Source organism: Phacochoerus africanus, chromosome 5, assembly GCF_016906955.1.
Source record: "Phacochoerus africanus isolate WHEZ1 chromosome 5, ROS_Pafr_v1, whole genome shotgun sequence".
In the NCBI taxonomy this organism is placed as follows: Eukaryota; Metazoa; Chordata; class Mammalia; order Artiodactyla; family Suidae; genus Phacochoerus; species Phacochoerus africanus.
In genome coordinates, this window is record NC_062548.1 from 105,135,182 (window position 1) to 105,155,318 (window position 20,137).

Sequence of the window (20,137 nt, forward strand, 5' to 3'; positions counted from 1 at the left end):
ACCAGTTTGTCTTTCTCTTATGAGTGCTTTAAGAACACATATTAAGTTTTAAAACAATTAAAAGCTTTGCTTTAAAGGTTGGCAAAATATAGATTGTATATAAAAAAGAAATATAGTGGATAGCTGTGTTCCCAGGATGCAGTGGGGGTGCCCTGAGCATCCTCAAGCATCTGCGGTTGTCCTGCAGCAAGGAGAAATTCTGGTCCAAGGACAGGGCCCTAGGGAAATTCATATAATCCAATTTAAAAGGGTTCTTGGTCAGCATAGCTATTTGCATTCAAAGGAAATCATTTTTGAAGCATTCCTTTCACAACTCCAATTAGAGATTTGAAACATTATTAGCACATAAATGGTAAAGCTTTAAATTGAGGTGTAGAACCGTATTGAGGTTACTAACTTAATATTGTCTGAACCATCAAATGTTCCATGGTATTTAGTTCATAACACATTTCAACTTGTATCTGGGTTAGTTTGGGTTAATAGTCTTTTTAATTATTCTAATGAGACTTCCTTGCTTGCCAAGCTATATTCTCATTCCATTTAGCCTATTAGATGACTGTCTGTTTTTTATGGGTTCCCTAGAATTGATGCTAAGGGAATCAGTGCTGTCCAGGGAAGAGCAGAGTTTGTCTTTGTGATTCAGAATTCATGCATTTATTCCCCAAAGATTTATAAGCACCTACTGGGCTCCAGAGCTACACACTGGAGACAAAACTTGATCAAAACACAGTTTACACACCTTGCAAGAGTCTACAATCCAATGAGGGGGGAGCAGGTGATTACCATGCGGAGTGTAACTGGGCGGGAAAGGGGTTAAAGCAGTGTGGTGTCCTCATGATCATCGGCTTCTAGGAGGGTTATGTTGAAGCTGAGACAAAAGGAAAAGCCAGCGTGAGCCAGGAAGAGCACAAGTGGGTGTCCCTAACACAGAGGAAACAGTATCAGCAGCCAAGATGTACTGGCCTCCATTGGGTGGGTTACCTTGACCTTGTGACTTCCTGAGTCTCCAGGATCCCAGGTCCCTCCTCGACCTTAGCTCAGGTAACCTTCAGAATCAGGTTCCTTAGCTCAGGCGACCAAGGCTTGCTTGAACATGCACCTTTGTCAGATTTAAGGTTCAAATGGGAGAGCTTCCAGAGGCAAACTCATCCCTCCCCCACACAAAAGTTAATAATGTACTTTTGATGTCACTGAGGATAGATTCAAATGAGAATTATATGAAGTGGAATGCACAGCCAATGAAAATGTAGTTCAAACGAAACTTAATTTAATAACTGTGTTGAACTACCTTAATCCTGGATTTTTGAAATCATGTGGGGCTCAAAAGGGTGACTTTGATTTTTTTACTTGTACTTTACAGCATTTTACTAGAATAAGCTTCACAGGGGCAAGAACCTTGGTCTGTTTTGCTTCATTCATGTTTCCCAAGTGCCTAGAATCCTACTAAGCACGTAGTAGGAATGCAATAAATATTTGTTGAAAGATACAATGACTTTTATGGAGAAATTACATCCTATGTAAGTCTCCTACCTCCTGGACTCCTAAGGATCCATGGTGCTGCAGAGACGGAGGGGGTAGGGTTCCCTTGGAGTGGCCGCAATAATTCTAACATTTCGAATAAACCGAGGACAACATTGTTTAAAGGAGGGGTATGCAGGGCCTATGGTTATCTAGTCAAGGTTTGGGGTAAAGCTCACCATTTTTTTTTTTTTCTTTTTAGCGCCGCACACAGAGCATACAGAAGTTCCCAGGCCAAGGGTTGAATCACAGCTGCAGCCACCAGCCTACACCATACCCACAGCAACTTGGGATCTGAGTGTGTCTGTGACCTATACCACAGCTCGTGGCAATGCTGGATCCCCAAATCACTGAGCAAGGCCAGAGATCAAACTGGAGTCCTCATGGATACTAGGTGGGTTCGTTACTGCTGAGCCACGACGGGAACTCCCTATAAGTCCACTTTCTATTCAAAGCCCCTTCATGCAGGACTAAGGGGAATTTGCCCTCAATCATTACTGGGGACACACACACCCCGATGTGCCAATGTCCCCAGACCTTCCAAGGATCAGACTGGCTACCAATGAGAAGTCCATGATTCCAAGGCCTGGTCTCTCCCAGTCCATTGATTCTGCTGCTCTGAATCCATGATTGGGGTAGGAAAGCCACAGGAGCAAGGGCCCAGTATCCCTGGATACCACATAGCACCATCCTCCCCAAGGCCCTTACCACCTCATGGTGAGCATGGACCCAGCGACTCCTGGGACTGCTGTCCTTTTCTCTGCCAGTCTCTGGGATGCCCTTGAGCAATTCCAGCCCACAGACTCAGATCTCTGGTCTGCCCTCCTTTGTGGATCCACTGCATCCTCACTTCAAGGAGCTTAGCTACCTGTTTCTGCCCTGCCAAAAAAAAAAAAAATCTGCCCCCTGCCCCCGGGCAAAAAAACCCACAACAGTGTGGCTACAGGAATGCAGCTAGAAGTGGGACAGAGACAACCTAGAAAGAATAAACCAATGGTCTCAATTCTTCTGCCGGTGCAGTACCATGTGGCCATTTTAACCACTCTCCATTCGCAAGCCAACTAAGAAAACACCCCTAAGAGAAGCCTAAGGATGGGGAGGGGGGCGGCCCAGATGCCCGGCTTTGGCAACATTTGCTCACACTCCATGACAGTAAACAGAAAGCCAGGAATCTTGCTCCGAGCTCACCTGGGCTGAAAGGCAAGGAAGCTCTGTTCTTGCCAACACATGTTTGCATTCGAAGTGAATTCCCCTGGCTTCTGGGAAAATCTTTCTGGTGTGTGAACCCTTCAACCTTCTGTCATGCCAAGGCTTTCTTCCATTCACACCTCCAACCCCTAGGAAGCGTCTCAGAAACTTCAAAAGTCACTCACTCAGACGCTGCTCCAGTGGTTGGAATATAAATGTTCAAGAGTCTTGACATCTTCTGTGGGGCTCTCTAAAGAAAACTTCAAAGAAATAGCTCCCCTGCTTTGAAATGTTCCCACATACGTAATAAATTGAAAATAAATGCCCCTTTCTCTGTGTCTCTGATCTCATCCAGGGGGACGGGTTTATTAAACAGGCCTGAGAGATTGCCAGGGAATATAACCCCAGGCCTCGGCGAGAGCACCTAACCTCTTCGGAAAGGCTCATATGACAATATATGGACACTATCACTTGGAAAGCAGGCTTGATTTGGAGGGTGGGGGTAGGTAGATAGATGACCCTTATTCTTTTACAGGTACCAAGTCAGTTTTTATGATGAAGGAGGAAGCAAAGCATCTTTTGTGAAATTAAATCTGAAACACGGCTGTACCTCTGGTGCCTTCCCTATTTTACAGAGCAAATTTCTCACACGTTGTGTGCAGCATATAGGATAATGTTTGGCGTTAAAAGGAAAAGCTTAGACATTCGCTCGTGCCCAGCCTTCCAGGGAAAGATAAGAAAACACCATGGAAGGGTTTGTGATTCCATCCTATACCAAACAGAGAAAAGCGTGAGGCAAAGGTCCGACTCTGCCCTTGGGCTTCTTCATCAGCAAAATGGAATAAGAGTACCTACCTGTACGGTCAGGCCACTCAAGATGGCGGTTCTCTTGTGCTTTGTACATCCTTTGTGCCACCAGACTGTTTCCCCTACACCCTGCTCACACTGATGTGCTTGCCTTCTGCCCCAGCCAGTGATGGCTCTAACCCTTAAGTCTGAATGGCTCCACACCTGCTGGTTTATTGAGGGGAAGCATCTGCCCTCATGATGGTTGTTGATCTCTGGGGCTGTGAGGAATGTGCCCAGGTTGCCGGCTTCCCTGGTAACTGATGAAGCAACCTGATGTCAATTCCCCCTAAAAGTGGTAGCCTCCTTCTCCCCCAGGTAGGGAAGCTGCTGCCAAGTTCAGCCATCCACGGTGTGGTGTTGCTCCAGGACCTTTTGCTTCTGTTGTGTGAGATCTCCTGTCCAATAAACCGTGGCTGTCTCTGTTGCTGTGTCCCGGCTCTTTCTTCAGTCTGGAGGCTGGACAACTAACTACAAGGCTTGCAGGCCTGTGGAGTGCAGCCCAACAGTACCTCATAGAGCTTTTGAGAGGATTAAATGAAATTATACCTGGAACAAACATAGCCCGGTTATTGGCACAGAGTGAGTGCTAAGTGTCAGCTACTAAGGAGATCACTGCAGCTCTGGCCCAGGACAATCCCAGCTGCACATCAGAATTATCCGAGATTTTTTTTTCAAAAAGACTCAAGCTCAGGCCCAGCTGCAGACATTTGGAGTCAACTGGTCTGGGGTGGGGCCCAGTTTAGGTACAGTTGAAGAATTAATCAGGTGATTCTAATGTGCAGCCAAGGTCAAAACCCAGCTCCAAGGATAAGGCCTGAGACTGTGAATCCTTATGGTTGGCTGTCTCCAGACAGAACAGAGAGGAAGAGTGAGAGAAGAAAACTCAAAGGACTATGGAAAAGTTTGAAAATAAGTTTGGAAAAAGACGTATTTTGTCAACAGCAAGCGTGTGGCTGCTACAAAGGATCAATTAAAAAAGACCAACAGAAGGCCTGATGAGAACTATTAAAACAGCAGCGTTTCCACCTGTCCGAATGGCTATCTCCCTATTGCCACGGCTGAAAGACAGGAAGACACACCCAGGTTAACAAGGGGGCAGTTGTTTAATGCAGAAATCCAGTTAACATAAAGAGACAGGTTGAACGATAGACAGGACTTCAAATACTGCATAGTATTACAGATTAGCTCTTCCACGGTTGATCTGTTTCTCTTATGATTTTTGATACCAGCATAAAGACGAAGAAAAGACTTCAATTAAAAATAAATAAGGCAACAGAAGAACCTTCCTGTCACAAGGAACATCCACAAATAATGCACAAATACTTGGTGCTGACACAACAAGACACCATTAGGACAAGTTCTGAAGGTGCCGCATTAAAATTTAACAAGCACGGTCCAATGACAAGAAAATGATACTCGCTTTGTTATGAATCCCTCTGCAAATAGAAATGACTCTCGGGTAATTGCTATATACAAACTTTCTGAAATAAATGGCCATCATACAAATTTTTCCATCGAGGTCCCCTCTTGTTCCAAATTCAAATGCTCCATGGCACTGCTCCCCACACCTCACAGTCAAAGAATAAATAGTCATTAAAGCACTTGAATCCGCTGTAGTTTCGTCCTTGGAAAGGTATGGAGGTTTTTTGCAGGATTTGCTATCAGTCATCCAGAAGGGGCTGGCAGGCAACAGGCTGGAATGACCGTTTTTGGTCTATGACAAAAAAGACCAGTTTTGTGCTTAGGATGCTGACTCGAACTCTGCTCCATCCCCTTCGAGAGTGGTCCGCGCTGTGGACGGGCCACCGAGCAGTGAACTTGAGCGTGGACAGTCATACTGTGGAGTCCCTGCCAGACTTTAGATGTGCAATCTTGGTCCGGCTAATCAATGGGTAAGCGATGCAGAGACCTCCAGCTGTCACAATAAAGCCTAAACTGCACCAGGCACAAAAGATAGACCAGCTGTAGCCATGTTCCACATCATCAGGCAGGCTATAAATTAGCTTCGGGAGCCGGTTCAAATCATAGGAGATGCTGGCAGCGTAAGTGCAGAGGGAAATGGTGCAAAATATTCCTATAAATAATACAAAGAGAGCAGAGCCATCGGTTACAGTTTTGCCTGCTACAAGGCAAATGCCAGACAGGCCTTTGTGAAAATCAAATCAACAGATGAGATGATCAGTCCAAATTAATAAAGGACCCACAATTCTTTTACTTGAGCTACTTCATTCAACAAACATTGGCAAAACCTTTATGTGCCAGACTATATGGTAGGTTCTGGAGATAGTGGAGTGGGAAAAAAAAGTCTATTTCAGACTCTAAAGCGATTCTGTTTTTCTAAAAAGGATGAAATCTTGAATTATTTAGAATTACCTCATTTAAAGGCTATGTAAATTTGAATTCAGTTTTTTATCCTTAAAAACTTAGTAAAAATTTTTAATTTAAGGGAAAAAAATCTCGTAATCACTCAAACCTAATACAGATGGTTTTCATTTCCCTTTGATCCATACCTGAGTTGGCACATTTTCAGACTGTTGCAATCATTATACTGTCTTCATTTTCTGATTACCATTATCACTGTATTTATCACGTTGCCTGTGAATAAGATCTAAAATGAACTTTCACAAGGTTTTTAAGGCACAGAGCCTGGCACATTCTAGGGCCTCAAAAATCTTGTTGTTTTTTTTTTTATGAATGAATAAAAGACTTTAACATAAATTAAATCCAGGAAGTTGGACTTCAGGTAAAATAGCTGACATCATATATTTCAAGGAGTTCATATAATTCAACCACTCATAATACAGGTAATTTGGGTGGCATAAGGACAATGAACAGACCCAGAATTTTATCTTTTTTTTTTTTTAACAACACATGTTATGTATAATTGTTCTTTCAGGATACTAAAATCAGGAATCTGATGAAAACGCTTCAAAAGCCCCAAACACAGGATTTTTAGTACCCTAGGATGTAGATACTAGGGTATCTAGCATCTGGTACCATGGGATCCCAATGAGGCAGTTGCTGAGCTGAAGGGGACAATGAATACAAAAACTGGCCCCAGTCAAGTATCCACTCAAGTTTCAGAATGTTCAGTTCTGTTCCAAGTCCTCCACGTTTCTTTTTCATACTTTGGTTTATCCCTGTTGTAATGGAGGTTACATACATTTGCTGGAAAATTGCTTTGGCGTGGTTTTTTTTTGTTTTTTTTTTTTTTGTCTTTTTTCTTTTTAGTGACCCACCCCTGCATATGGAGGTTCCCAGGCTAGGGGGCTAATAGATCTGTAGCTGCCGGCCTACGCCACAGCCACAGCCACTCAGGATTTGAGCCTCATCTGCGACCTACACCACAGCTCACAGCTCACAGCAAGGCCAGATCCTTGACCTGCTGAGTGAGGCCAGGGATTGAACCTGAAACCTCAGGGTTCCTAGTCGGATTCATTTCCACTGCGCCACGATGGAAACTCCCGGAAAATTGCTTTGGCAACCTTAGGGTTCTATGCAGCACCTTCGCAGGAAACAGACACTGATTTGGGGACTGAGAGGCTTAAAAGTAACAGTACCTCCCCCACCTGCCACCACCACTACCATTTCTTTTTAATAGACCTTCAGAGATCAGAACACTAGCAGAAAAACAAACTCAGAGCAGACAGAAATGGCCATTTTTCAAGTGCTAGAATTCTGCCCGCGCTCAAATACATAAAGGCACAGTGCCTAAATCCTTTTCCAAATGTGCATTTAGAAAAGAAATGTTTTAAATTAAAAGGATGCTTGATCTGAGGTGATTCGATACCTCCTATTCTTTGCCCAAGTCTATTTCAGACTCTAAAGCGATTCTGTTTTTCTAAAAAGGATGAAATCTTGTCTTCTGACTTCTGGCTCCAGATTATTACGGTAAACATATCACTTTTTGAATTCTCCAAAGAAAAAGCATGATGGAAATAATTCCTTCACAAAGGCATGGTCCACTCAAAAATTGAATACTCCTCTGCTTTTTTCAAACCTTGTGAAGAGCAAATGTTCTTACATCTCCATGAATGTTTTCACAGGCATCTAAACAAAGACAGCGTTTGTATATAACAAGGTCCTTTTAATGAATGCTGGTAATAGAACAATGAGGCAGTTAGAAAAATTTGATCTCTGGAGTATCAACAGGTAAACTAGAATAATAGAACAATGACTACTTTACCGGAAAAACAGCTCTATTTTGCATTTAAGCGACTGCACACAGCTGAATATCTAAGAGGCTTTTTACAAGTACATAGTTTGGGTTTTTTTGTTTGTTTTTTGGGCTTTTTTGGTTTTGTTTTGTTTGCTTCCTAGGGCCACACCTGTGGCATATGGACATTCCCAGGCTAGGGGTCAAATTGGAGCTACAGCTGCCAGCCTATGCCACAGCCAAAGCAATGTGGGATTCAAGCCGGGTTTGAGACCTACACCACAGCTCACGCAATGCCAGATCCTTAACCCACCGAGCAAGGCCAGGGATTGAACCCTGATTTGATCCTCATGGATACTAGTCAGATTCGTTTCCACTGAGCCACAACAGGAACTCCCTACAAGTACATAGTTTTAATGACCTCTGAAAGCTTGAGTTCAAACTAAGACTTTTAATCATCCTTTGATGTCCCAACGCACTGGGCTGGGATGCAGGGAATGAGTATTCTGGTCCCTAGCTCTGCTACTAATCACTATGTGAGTCTGACATGACCTAACCTCTCTTGAGCTTCCTCTAGGAGAAAAGAATGGGGGACTTGGTTCCTGAAGTCCCTTGCAGTGTCAAATTGCTGTGACTCTAAAATTGGACACAGAACATAAACATTTCCCAAGATTTCCTAGCCAATCTAGTACTCAGTGTTAGGCAGCTAAATAAAAAATTGAATGTCATGGATTTTTCTTTCTGCATGTTTTCCTTTGGATTTTATGCTCAATGTTGATTTTATTAGCACCTCTCCCCTGCCAACTCCATAAAATTGCTTTTGGTGAAATGAATTTCAGCATAACTACCTCCAATTCATACTAAATAGAAAAAGATTATAAGGGACAACCTACCCTGAGGGCTTAACCTCAGGATGACTTTCTCTGCCCTGAGTGTCATGAGCACTGTGCTTCCCCAGGACACTTGGTTTGTACTTACCTCATGGACACTGTGAATGATGTCACTAAGAAAATGGCTTTATTTAACCGAGTTTGCCAGAGAGCTGAAATGTCCCCCAAACTAAATTAGTGGCCCACCAGGAACAGAAATCGGGGACTTCATGGCAGGCTTTTTGGCTGCTAATCTCACCCTTGGATCTATCTTGCCTTGCAAACCTGATTGCTCATCTTATTTGTATTCCTTATTAGTGTTTATTTTATCCTGAAATAGTACATACATCTCTGTGACACAAGATCTTTGTAGAAAAGAACATCATCAAACCTTGATGAAAATCTGCTGTATTTCCTGCTGCTTTTTACTCATTCAGCTGAGAGGGGTCACATGATCCCGCAAACATGCCCCCTGTCTGCCCTTCCCCCTTCCCACAAATGGCCCCAAGGCTCATCTTCGAGTGACCTTTTTCTTCCTCCAAGATGCTCTTGAAGTGGTTCTGAGTGAGAGAAAAGCAAAGGTGAACAAAAGAGCTTATCTAAAGAGTTTCCCCCTTCCAGACATTCACATCTCTAAGGAAGCTGGCAAATAGATAGCTGTCACAGCTGTTAATGGTAGGATGGGCAGGGCTGTTTCTGATTATTACAAAAAAATGTTCAGAGAGGAGACAAAGCGTTGTTTCCAGTATTGACAACAAGCTTTTGGTAAAAGAGGCCTAACCCATTCAAGATATATATATATATTTTTTTTTTTTGGCTTTTTTAGGGCCACAACCTGTGGCACATGGAGGTTCCCAGGTTAGGGGTCCAATCTGAGCTGTAGCTGCCGGCCTACGCCACAGCCACAGCCACGCAGGATTCGAGCCTCATCTGCGACCTACACCACAGCTCATGGCAACACTGGATCCTTAACCCACTGAGTGAGGCGAGGGATTGAACCCGCAACCTCATGGTTCCTAGTTGGATTCGTTTCTGCTGCGCCATGACGGGAACGCCTCAGGATATTTTTTAAAGGGGGAAAAGAAAAAGTGTTGTTTAAAGGATGAAAACATCTTTGTGGTCACTGGATGAGCAGTCTTAGGTCCATTTGGATCCTGTAGAATTCTGTTTTAGTTCCATATGCATGTTTTACAGCTCCTCATGTCTTGGTTCTCTCAGGCTGTCATATCAACAAAGTCACACGGACCAGGACAGAACAGAAATTTATTTTCTCACAGTTCTGGAGGCTAGTCGTCTGAGATGGAGATCCTGGCAGGGCTGCTTTCTTGCCAGGCCTTTCTCCTTGGCTTAAAGATGGTGACGGTCTCCCCCTGAGCCTTCACAGTCTGCTCTCTCACTATCTGTGTACAGATTTCCTCTTCTCAGTCCTATTGAGTTAGGACCCACCTTAATGGCTTCGTTTAGACTTAATCACCTCTTTAAAGACCCTGTCTTCAAATACAGTCACATCCCTAAGTATTAGGGGTTAGAACTTCAACATGTGAGGTGAGGGGCACGCAATTCAGCCAATAACATTGTGTGTGTGGTCAGTGTATGAAGTATATTTCTACCCCTTTTACAGGCCCAAGCAAGATTTTACAATTAAAGTGTTATTTAATGTTATTCAAGAATTATTTGGGAGTTCCCGTCGTGGCGCAGTGGTTAACGAATCCGACTAGGAACCATGAGGTTGCGGGTTCGGTCCCTGCCCTTGCTCAGTGGGTTAACGATCCGGCGTTGCCGTGAGCTGTGGTGTAGGTTGCAGATGCGGCTCAGATCCCGAGTTGCTGTGGCTCTGGCGTAGGCCGGTGGCTACAGCTCCGATTCGACCCCTAGCCGTGGAAGAGGCCCAAAGAAATAGCAAAAAGACAAAAAAAAAAAAAAAGAATTATTTGGAGTTCCCGTCGTGGCTCAGTGGTTAACGAATCTGACTAGGAACCATGAGGTTGTGGGTTCAATCCCTGGCCTTGCTCAGTGGGTTAAGGATCTAGCGTTGCCGTGAGCTGTGGGGTAGGTCACAGACTCACCTCAGATCCCGCATTGCTATGGCTCTGGGGTAGGCCAGAGGCTACAGCTGCGATTAGACCCCTGGCCTGGGAACCTCCATGTGCCACAGAAGCAGCCCTAGAAAAGGCAAAAAGACAAAAAAAAAAACAAAAAAACAAAAAACAAAACTATTTATCAGGTGTCTACTATGTTCCAGACTCAGCTCTGGTTATCCTAGAAGTAGTTGAGTTTCATGGGCTCTTGATGGTCACAGCCATCATTGGTTTGAGACTTTTGTGATCAGGAACCCCAAGTGTTCTTTCTACTCACTTTCCAGTCTGCATCTCAGGAAAAAAGGTGTAGAGACCTCCTGGACTCCATCTGAGTTCCTCACAGTCTAACAGCGCTGCAGACATGGGAGTCCGCAAAACCTGCTGAACAAGACTGAGTTCTGCAATACAGGGAGTTCTACACACCTAAGAACCAGTTCATCCCAAATTGCTTCCTGTAGGATTTACCCAGATGACAAGTTATTTCAGATAAAGTTGCGTTTTTGTCATCAGCAATTCCAGTTAATGCAAGGTATATGAGGGCATGCAAAGATAAGCTTCTAGCCTTACATCCCAAAAGTTCAAAATCTAAGAGTCCTTCCTGAAAAATCCATGAGGAGAGAGGTCATGTCTCCTCCCTTCTTCTCTTAGGCTTTTCCGTCCCTTCCCCTTCTACCCTGACCAGCCAGGAGTTCCACTGACAGTCTTCAGCCCCGCTGGTGGTGCCAGGGGGAAGTGGTTCGTAAGCCCCAAGCTCAGTCCCAGCTACTGCCGGTAGTATCCTCAAAAGGGGGGATAATTACTGTTTCTGAAGAGCCCTGTATGCAGCTACTTTTCCTCTAAAATATTAAAAGGTTTTCTGCCAATATTCTTAATTAGAAGATACAGTGATATCACAGAATTACGAGACCAGAAGGATATTTTCAGATCAGGACAGAAGTAAATTTATGCTGCCATCCCAAATCATCAACCTAATTTCCTTCCCTAAACTCTTCACGGTGCCCATGGCCAGCTGGTACAATGTAAATTGGTAACTGGGCCCACTCTCTTGAGGGTCCTCCTTTGATGTGCTTGAAAGGTGGAAAGGAATGGAAGCTGCTTCACCCTGGTTAGCCTGCTTGATAAATAACAGAGCCGCAACACCCAAAGGCGTAAACATTGATTTTTTTTTTTTTCACTCCTTCAAAAGATGGCCTGCTCATCATCCTGGTCTCTTTGCAATTCCAGAAAAAAACGCCTCATACTCCTTTTCACACCGACTGCTCAAAAAGCCATTGCTAAGTTGCCTTAACCAAATGACTGGGCAGGACTAACAGAGACAGACAAAACGTCAAAAAAAAAAAAATCAATAAAGATCCACAATCTGCAATAGTTAAATCCAAAACACACCCTATCTTTTTCCGAAAGACCGCAGCAATCTCATGGACCTGCAAACCCTGGCTCGATGTCACATAAGGCTATTTATAGTCCTTATTGATCCCACCTAGTGTGAATATTCATGTTTTGCTGCAGAAATGTTAATGCATTTGATTTCAGACTCTGCTAGAATGTTAGCTAATACAGGATATATACACAATATTACCTTTCTAAAATAAAACTTAAAAATATTGAAATCCAAAATGTACCTGGCTCCAAGGACTTCAGATAAGGCATTACAGACCTATCTATAGTTTTAGGTCACAATCAATGGATAACCTGGATACTTCAATACATCTACAGAGGAGCCCCTTTTGGGAATGTATTGAAGCAAAACAGGGGGTCACCTAACATGAGCGTTACCCCTTCCTAAGCTTTGCTGGGGCAGTCTGAGCTGTCTCCTCTCTCTGCTGTCCCAAAGGCCCAGCCTTGTCCACAGAAGCCACTCAGGGCACAGCCTGTGGAGTGGAATGGAGGCGCCCATCAAGGCAGGACCAAGCTTTATCCAATTTTTGAGACTCCCAGTAAATGAAAAGATCATGAAAACCCTACAACAGAGACATAAAAAATTATACTTAAAAATATAATCTGCTGTGAATAAACTAACACTTTAAAATATCTATATTGATATCAAGTGATAATCATCATTCTACCACAATGGCAACCTAATAGAATGCATCGTTTAAAGTTGATGGGAGGAGTTCCCACTGTGGTACAGTGAGATCAGCGGTGTCTGTGCAGCATCCGGATGCAGGTTCGATCCCGGCCCAGTACAGTGGGTTAAAGGATCCGGCTTTGCCACAGCTGCAGTGGCAGCTCAGATCTGATCCCTGGCCCAGGAACTCCACATGCTGAGGGGCAGCCAAAATAAAAACCAAAAACAAACACAAAGTCGATGGGAGTGCTCACTAGCAGTGCCTGAAGGCAGTGGGGTCCGCTAACCTGCAGCCTCTTACCACTGGATGGATGATGTTTTATTCCCTTCCTCCCCTGCCTGTGCCTGTGGCATGTGTGGAACTTGAGAGGACATGAAATCCAAAGGCTACATTTGGGACTCTTGGGGGATGTGGGGCCTGCCCCTGGCCCTGCTGGAAGACCCCTTGAGAGGCCCCAAGAAACAGGAGAGAGAAGTGACAGCCAGCAGCCCTGCTGTTCCAAACGTGGGTAATCAGGAGCTGTCTGTATGCAATAAGGCAGAAGCACAGAGATTGTTTTCAAGTTTCCATTTTAACATCTCAAACTGTCACATCAGTGATGATCTTCATTGAAGGCTGGCCTAATCAATTCAGGTAGAGACTGAAGACGCCAGCACATTAGAAGAGGCTAAGTTTAGCATCAAAACTCTGTGGGAGTGACGCTGACTAGGGCTGCTGAAGACATTTCTGCTTAATTAAAATCAATTCTTTTAACCCTTACTTGGGTCATCTCCTGCTGCTGCAGGCAAAGGTCCTACAGCTAATTTATCTCATGCAACAAAGTTACATAGTTCTCTCCATGTTCACAAAGGAAATGGAAAGGTATTATTTGTAGCAGCAAAAATGAAATAATCCTCCCTAAATCCCACAGTAAGAGAGCACAACACAGCAACTCTACTCTGTAGAAGAACATACAGCTATCAAAAGCTATTAAAAACCAAATACAGAATATAGGGACATGGAGAATGCTTACGGTATTAATGTCACATGGAGGCCCAGAAAACGAAATACTTTCCACATGATGATGGACACAAACATTTTTTCTTCTAAATTTTTATTCTGAAATAAATATAGAGTCACACGCAGCTGAAAGAAGTAACACAGAGAGAGCCATATACCCATTGCCTGATTTCTCCCAATAGTAACATCATACACAGCTAGAGTGTAATAGCACAGCCAACAATGACATGATCTATCCACCTTATCCAGACTTCACCATTTTTACACACACTCACTTGGGTGTGCGTGAATTTAGTTCTGTGCAATGTTACCACATGTGCAAATTATGTGACAGCATCACAGTCCAGATACAGAGTATTCCCACCACAGTGATGCCCTGAGCTACCCTTTCAGAGCCATAGCCACTTCCCTCCCTGCAGTTGTTGTTTTTAATGAGACAAAGACTTGGATGAGATTTGGGCCACAATTAGGAAAGTATTTTAACAACCTAATTTTTCAGGTGGTGGGATCTCAAAGTGGATTTTCCCTTTATTGCAAAAAAAAAAAAAAAATGTTGTTTGGGCAATCAAAAAAAAAAAAAAAGCCAATCAGTGTTATGTTGCCTGTCAATCCTTCGGAACCAATCATTAAACTATCGAACTTCAAGTTTATATGTTTGTGGTGCGTTTTTTGGTTTTCTGGTTTTTTTGTGGGGGTAGGGGCGGTTCCTATGGGTTTTTGCTCCTGTGGCTACTGTTCTGCTGGTTTTATTTTTCTCTAACAATTGTACAGGGGCTTGTGGTGATAAATTCTACCGAGCCCTGAGCCAGTCTGGCCTGGAGTTACAGTGCACAGAAGGATCAGGAGTGAGGGCTGAGCAGGGGAAGCTGGGACTGACCTAGTCAGCCAGGCTCCTAGCTCTCCTCTGAGCCAACCCAGAACCAAGCTCCCACCCTTCCTTCTTTTCTTTAAAACCAAACCAGCCCCTCCGCCTCCCAAGGAGTGCTCGCCAAGCCTGGCTTTTATGGTCCTGTGATTTATTTTAATGCCAACAATTGTTTTATATCTAAGAGAATCCTAAATTATTCATGTATTACCCATACAAAAAGTGTCTTTTAAAAACTACTACTACTGAGGCTTTCCTTTCATGTTCCTAAGGATACCATGCGGGGCCTTTCCAGGGCTGGGGGAGTGAATCTGCATGTCTTTGATGTATATGAGGACAAGAGTTAGAAAAATGGGGGCTCAACTAATAAAGGGAGAGAAGAAAATAGGGGAGATTTTTTAATGAAATCCCCTGGGCAGGCAGCACAGGCCTCTTCAACTCTGCTGCCGTCACCTGCTCCGTCTATAATTTGGATTTTAAATGAATCCCCTAGGCAAGCACCCACCCCATGGCTGGTCTTGAGGGTTCAAATCCTCCTTCAAAACCTGAGGAACTAGAATTTTAGCCTCCTTGGGCTACAGTCCTGCAGCCTCTGTTTATTCACCCAAATGTGGAAAACTCAGGATGCTTCTCTGCAGATTTATTCAGGAGCCAGTGACTTGTGCAGGTGTGTCTGGCGCTTACAACAATCATCCACATCCCACGTCGCTGCCAGTGACAGCGCCATCTCAAGGAAGGGTCTGTCCGTGAGGTGGGTTACCGAAGCTAACTGGTGGACGCACCCGAAGGCAAGCGCCACCTACCTGCCAGCTCTTGAAGCTACGAAAATGGTACCAGCCACCGAGGGGCGCCACGGCCTCCCCTTAACAGGGGCTTGAGTGAATGACCCAGTCGTGGTTACTTGACTATCAGAATTTCAGGGAAGCAGAAAACGCTTATTCAAAATGGCCACACATTTAGAGTAATACTACTTCCAATACCGCGTGTACTCTGTGAACCCGTTAACCTGGCATTCACTCATCACTCACGTACGCATTTTCTGTGAAGGAGCAGGAAGGAAGATTTCTTTCCTGGCAGCCACCTTCAGTCAATTTCAGCCATCAACTCAGCTCCTGACTCCTTCTTAGACAAAAACATCCTTCACCTGCTAGTCAAAAAGACCTCAGTCGTCTCCGCACACCCCCTTCCAATCTCCTGCTTTAAGATCAAGTCACTCCTGGGCTTAAACTCTCTTGGCGGCTTCCATCGCCCTCGAATTAAAACCTAAGCTACTACCTGCTTCTCCCCTCCTGTGATGCTGTCCTTTCCTTCCTTGCTCTTCAGCCACACACCTCTTCTTCTGTGGCTCATGGCACCTGCATCAACCCATCTCCGCCTTCAGGCTCAGTACTGCGGTTTCCTCTGCCTGTAGGACACTCCCTTCGGGGAACAGGGTCCCCTATTGCAACTCATTTTTCCTCCTCGTAGTTTTATCACCATCACATATTATTATTTGTGTCTCCCCACAACGGAAATGGAGGAGGATTTTGCCTGCCTCAATCACTGTGTGTCCCTAGCACCTACAACAGTGCCTGGTCCATAGTAAGTCCTCAAAAAATACCTGTGGAGTGATATGAATGAATGCTACGTGTGTAAAACTGACACCAATGACACCAGCACTAAGAGACAGACGTAGAGTTAACGTTCAGCCCAGGGGGCATGGGCCGTGCTCACTTCTCACCCTCTTTCAGCTCACCAGCTTCTGGGAGGCAAAGGCCCACGTTTGCCCAGAGTGCAGGCCAGGGTTAGGGGCAGGGAATGAAAGAATGGGACAGAAAAATCAGACCTGGCTCATGTGCAGATGACACCCAAGACATTTCCATCTAACTTTTTTTTTTTAGGGCAAACTTTTATTATTTTTTAAGGGAATACACGGATTTAGAAGATACAGAAGTCCCATTTATTAAACTAGGGAGGGACAAACAGAAGAGATGCTGCCCAGGCTGGTGTGCAGTGGCTATTCACAGACTGATCCCACTACTGATCAGCACGGGAGTTTTAACCTCTGTTTCTGACCCGGGCCAGTTCACCCCTCCTTAGGCAACCTGGTGGTCCTCACTTCTGGGGAGGTCAACGTACTGATGCTGAACTTAGTGCAGACACTGGATTGGCTTAGTGCACTGCAGTCCAGAACTCCTGGGCTCAAGAGATCCTCCACTCTCAGCCTCCCGAGTAGCTGGGACTACAGGCATGCGCCACAGAGCCTAGCTCCATCCATCCTTGTAACAGGCCAACATAGGGAAATCCGGGCTGTACTTTTTTTAGGGCCACACCTGCAGCATATGGAAGTTCCCAGGCTAAGGGTCAAATTAGAGCTGCGGCTGCCAGCCTATGCCACAGCCACAGCAACACTGGATCCTAACCCGCTGAGCAAAGCCAGGGATCAAACCCGTGTCTTCAAGGATATTAGTTGGGTTCATTACCGCTAAGCTATAATGGGAACTCCTGCACTTTCTAACACTTGTTTCCTTTAAATTCTGTATTACCTACCAAAGTCCAACAACTTTGTTTTTCTCACAAGTGAAAAGAAAACTGACAGAGAACAAAGTGAAAGCTGCAGGCAGGGCAGCCTTCCCCATTGCCAGGAGAGGTGTCAGAGGTGTTCCCCGTACCTGTCATGAGGAAGAGGAGTCCAGCCACGTGCTGGGTCAGGCTTTCCTCCCAGAAGAAGCTGACCGTGGCCACGATGCAGCCACAGAGCAGGACAGCCACAGCCATGCCCAGGAAGCCGGCAGTGATTCTTCTTAAATCTAATCTCAAAACACAAACATTCAAAATAATAAGTAGAAGAAGGAGAGTCATGGAAAATTAGAGAATGAAGAGCTTTGCAGACATGGTGAAAGTTAATGAGGTTCGTGGGCAGGTGTAGGGTCCACAGGGTCAAGGTGATTTAGGACATTCTCTTCCCCAGGCATTTCGTAAGAGGCCAGATGAGGTGTAACCAACTGAAGTGTCAGCATCTACCTTGTCTGAGTCCATGGAGAAGTCGACATCAAGTAGAAAGCAGACCAGAGGACACCAGGGTAAACTTGGGTAATAGATAGCAAAGCTACTTAGCACACTGAAGAGTGAGGAAGGTTTGCGAAATATTTTTATTATCCTTAAAAGAACGATAGAAATGTAGTGGTTAATTACACCCCGGTAGTGGCTATAATTAATCTGACTTTGGAGAAAGAGCCTAAAAAGTGAGCTACAGCCAAATATGGTTCTACCTATGCACCAAGGATACCAATTGTTTTATTTTTCAGTTATATTTACTCCTGCCTATTTTCAAAAAGGATCTGAGAAAGTGAAGGCAATTGTTACTGAAATAGGGACCACATGTATATGCAAGAGAGCTGCTCACAAACGCTCTCTCCTCTTAAACATAGGCCTTACGACCCAAGCACCCAAGTACTCAGGTGAAGGAAGGACTGTTCCCATGGGTCAAGCCCCACTGTATACACAGTTTGTCCAATGTGGTCCATCACAAAGGCACAACTGTAATCACTGGGCCAGAAACCCAGCCCCTCCCCCACCGTCTGCACCAAACCAAGAGATGGGCTGACTATACACACCTGGGTACACTTCCACTTTGCACGAACCCCACCCCACCCCTGCTGTCTTGCTTTTTTTTCCATTTCCTCCCTCTCTTATTTTTTAAAACAAGGCCAATTTTTAAAATTGTGCCCTAAATTTCTACGATCCTTCTTAAAGCAACAGATCCCAAACCTAAGTCTGCCCCTGAGGCCAGTCAACAGGTCTGGGCAAGGTGGACAATGCACACCTGTGCACACAAAGAGCCAAGAAGAGAGGCACACCCCTCTGCAGGAGTGTGGGCTGCTGTGAATGTGCTCGGGCAGCCGCCACCTCCTTGTGTGTTCCTGTTTCCCCTGCCCCCCTGTGACTCAGAGGTGATGGATGTATAGAGGGTGCAATCCAGCAGCTTCCAGTCGGGCCCTTGTCACACATGGACCATCCCTTTCTTTTAAAGAGATTTCTCATTTCCAGCTCAGAGCATCTAAATTGAAGCAGGGCATCGCAGCCTAGAAGAGGAAGCATAGATACCACAGAGCTAGGGGTCACAGGCACCGATCACTTAAAGGGTCTGTTTAATGTTAAGGTGTAAGTCGTTCTGAGACGTGCAGTGTAATAAGAGTTCAGCCACCATTATCTCACACGCTCCTAAATTCCCTGTGGTTCGAGTTTTATTTTTCTATGGCCATTAAAAAGCACAAGGTTTGGCTATAACCCACGTGGGATTTGCCTTAGTACCAGACATGTTAAGTTTATCTGGTAAACATGGTGCAGATCACCAAGTGAGATTTTCCTGCAAAGAGCCATGCGTGAGACTGCCGAAAGCATCTTTCCATGCACTCCCCAAAGAGGATTGAGAGGAGAATGCTCAATAATGCCTTGCTGAGCAGTAACAGGGTACAAACTCTTAAAGAGATAAGGCTTCATTATATATATGATGGATAAACAAAGCGCAGGGAACTATATTCTATATCCGGTGATAAACCATCATGAAAAAGAATATACATATGAAAAAATACATATGTAATTGAATCACTGCTGTACAGCAGAAATTAACACAACATTGTAAATAAACTACCCTTCAAAAAAATTTTAAAAAGAGAGAGAGAAGGTTCTTTTTCAGGATTCTGTGATGATCTTTTCTCACCTGACTAGAACCAGTCAGTGGCTTTCTGGATAGACAATTAGGGCAAAGAACTCCAAATATGTTCATAAAGAATTAAGATATAAGAACACTTAGATGAGGCTCTAAGTTCTACAGAGAAGTCATCATTAAGATCAGCCAGCAAGAAAGAAGTTTCAGGAAGTCATACTATTAAGAAATAAAGCACATTTTATGGAGGTCCCGTTGTGGCTCAGTGAAAATGAATCCGACTAGCATCCATGAGGACGCAGGTTCGATCCCTGGCCTTGCTCGGGCGTTGCCATGAGCTGTGGTGTAGGTCACAGATGTGGCTCGGATCTGGTGTTGCTATGGCTGTGGCATAGGCCAGCGGTTACAGCTCTGATGCAACCCCTAGCCTGGGAACCTCCACATGCTGCCGATGTGGCCCTAAAAAGACAAGAAAGAAAAAGAAAGAAAGAAAGAAAGAAAGAAAGAAAGAAAGAAAGAAAGAAAGAAAGAAAGAAAGAAAGAAAGAAAGAAAGAAAGGAAGAAAGGAAGGAAGGAAGGAAGGAAGGAAATAAAGCACATCTTAGCCAATGACTTTCCAAGTCCTAAATTTGTCAGTCATAAGATTTATAATATTACACCAGTGCTGTGGGCAATATCTTAAGAGTTTCCATTCATGTGTCTGAGATTCAAAATAGAGCCCTTTGATCTGCAAAGAGATTTCTCTTACAAAATGAAATTCTGTTTGGTTTCCTGTAGTGACTTTGGTCACCAAACAAGCTCACTGAAGTCCTTGCTGCTTATTTCACTGGAAAATGACAATGTCAACCTCTGATTAGGGTAAACACGAAAAAGAATGAGGCCTCGTTTTTTGCTTTCC

The 20,137-nt window shown here is 44.4% G+C and overlaps 1 protein-coding gene across 3 annotated transcripts in view; it reads right to left on the reverse strand.

Moving 5' to 3' along the window:
• Positions 1 to 4,639: 4,639 nt before the first annotated feature.
• TMEM178A (transmembrane protein 178A) overlaps positions 4,640 to 20,137 on the reverse strand; it is a 56,007-nt gene continuing 40,509 nt past the window's right edge. For 2 of the 3 annotated variants that reach the window (XM_047782225.1, XM_047782224.1), the window contains 2 exons: positions 17,243 to 17,380; positions 4,640 to 5,629 (listed from right to left, as the gene is read on the reverse strand). In XM_047782225.1, coding sequence (XP_047638181.1) covers positions 5,388 to 5,629; positions 17,243 to 17,380 — 380 coding nt within the window. In that variant the 3' untranslated portion in view covers positions 4,640 to 5,387. Of the gene's footprint in view, positions 5,630 to 8,976; positions 9,141 to 17,242; positions 17,381 to 20,137 lie in introns of those variants that run through there. The other variant, XM_047782226.1, reaches the window with a different exon arrangement.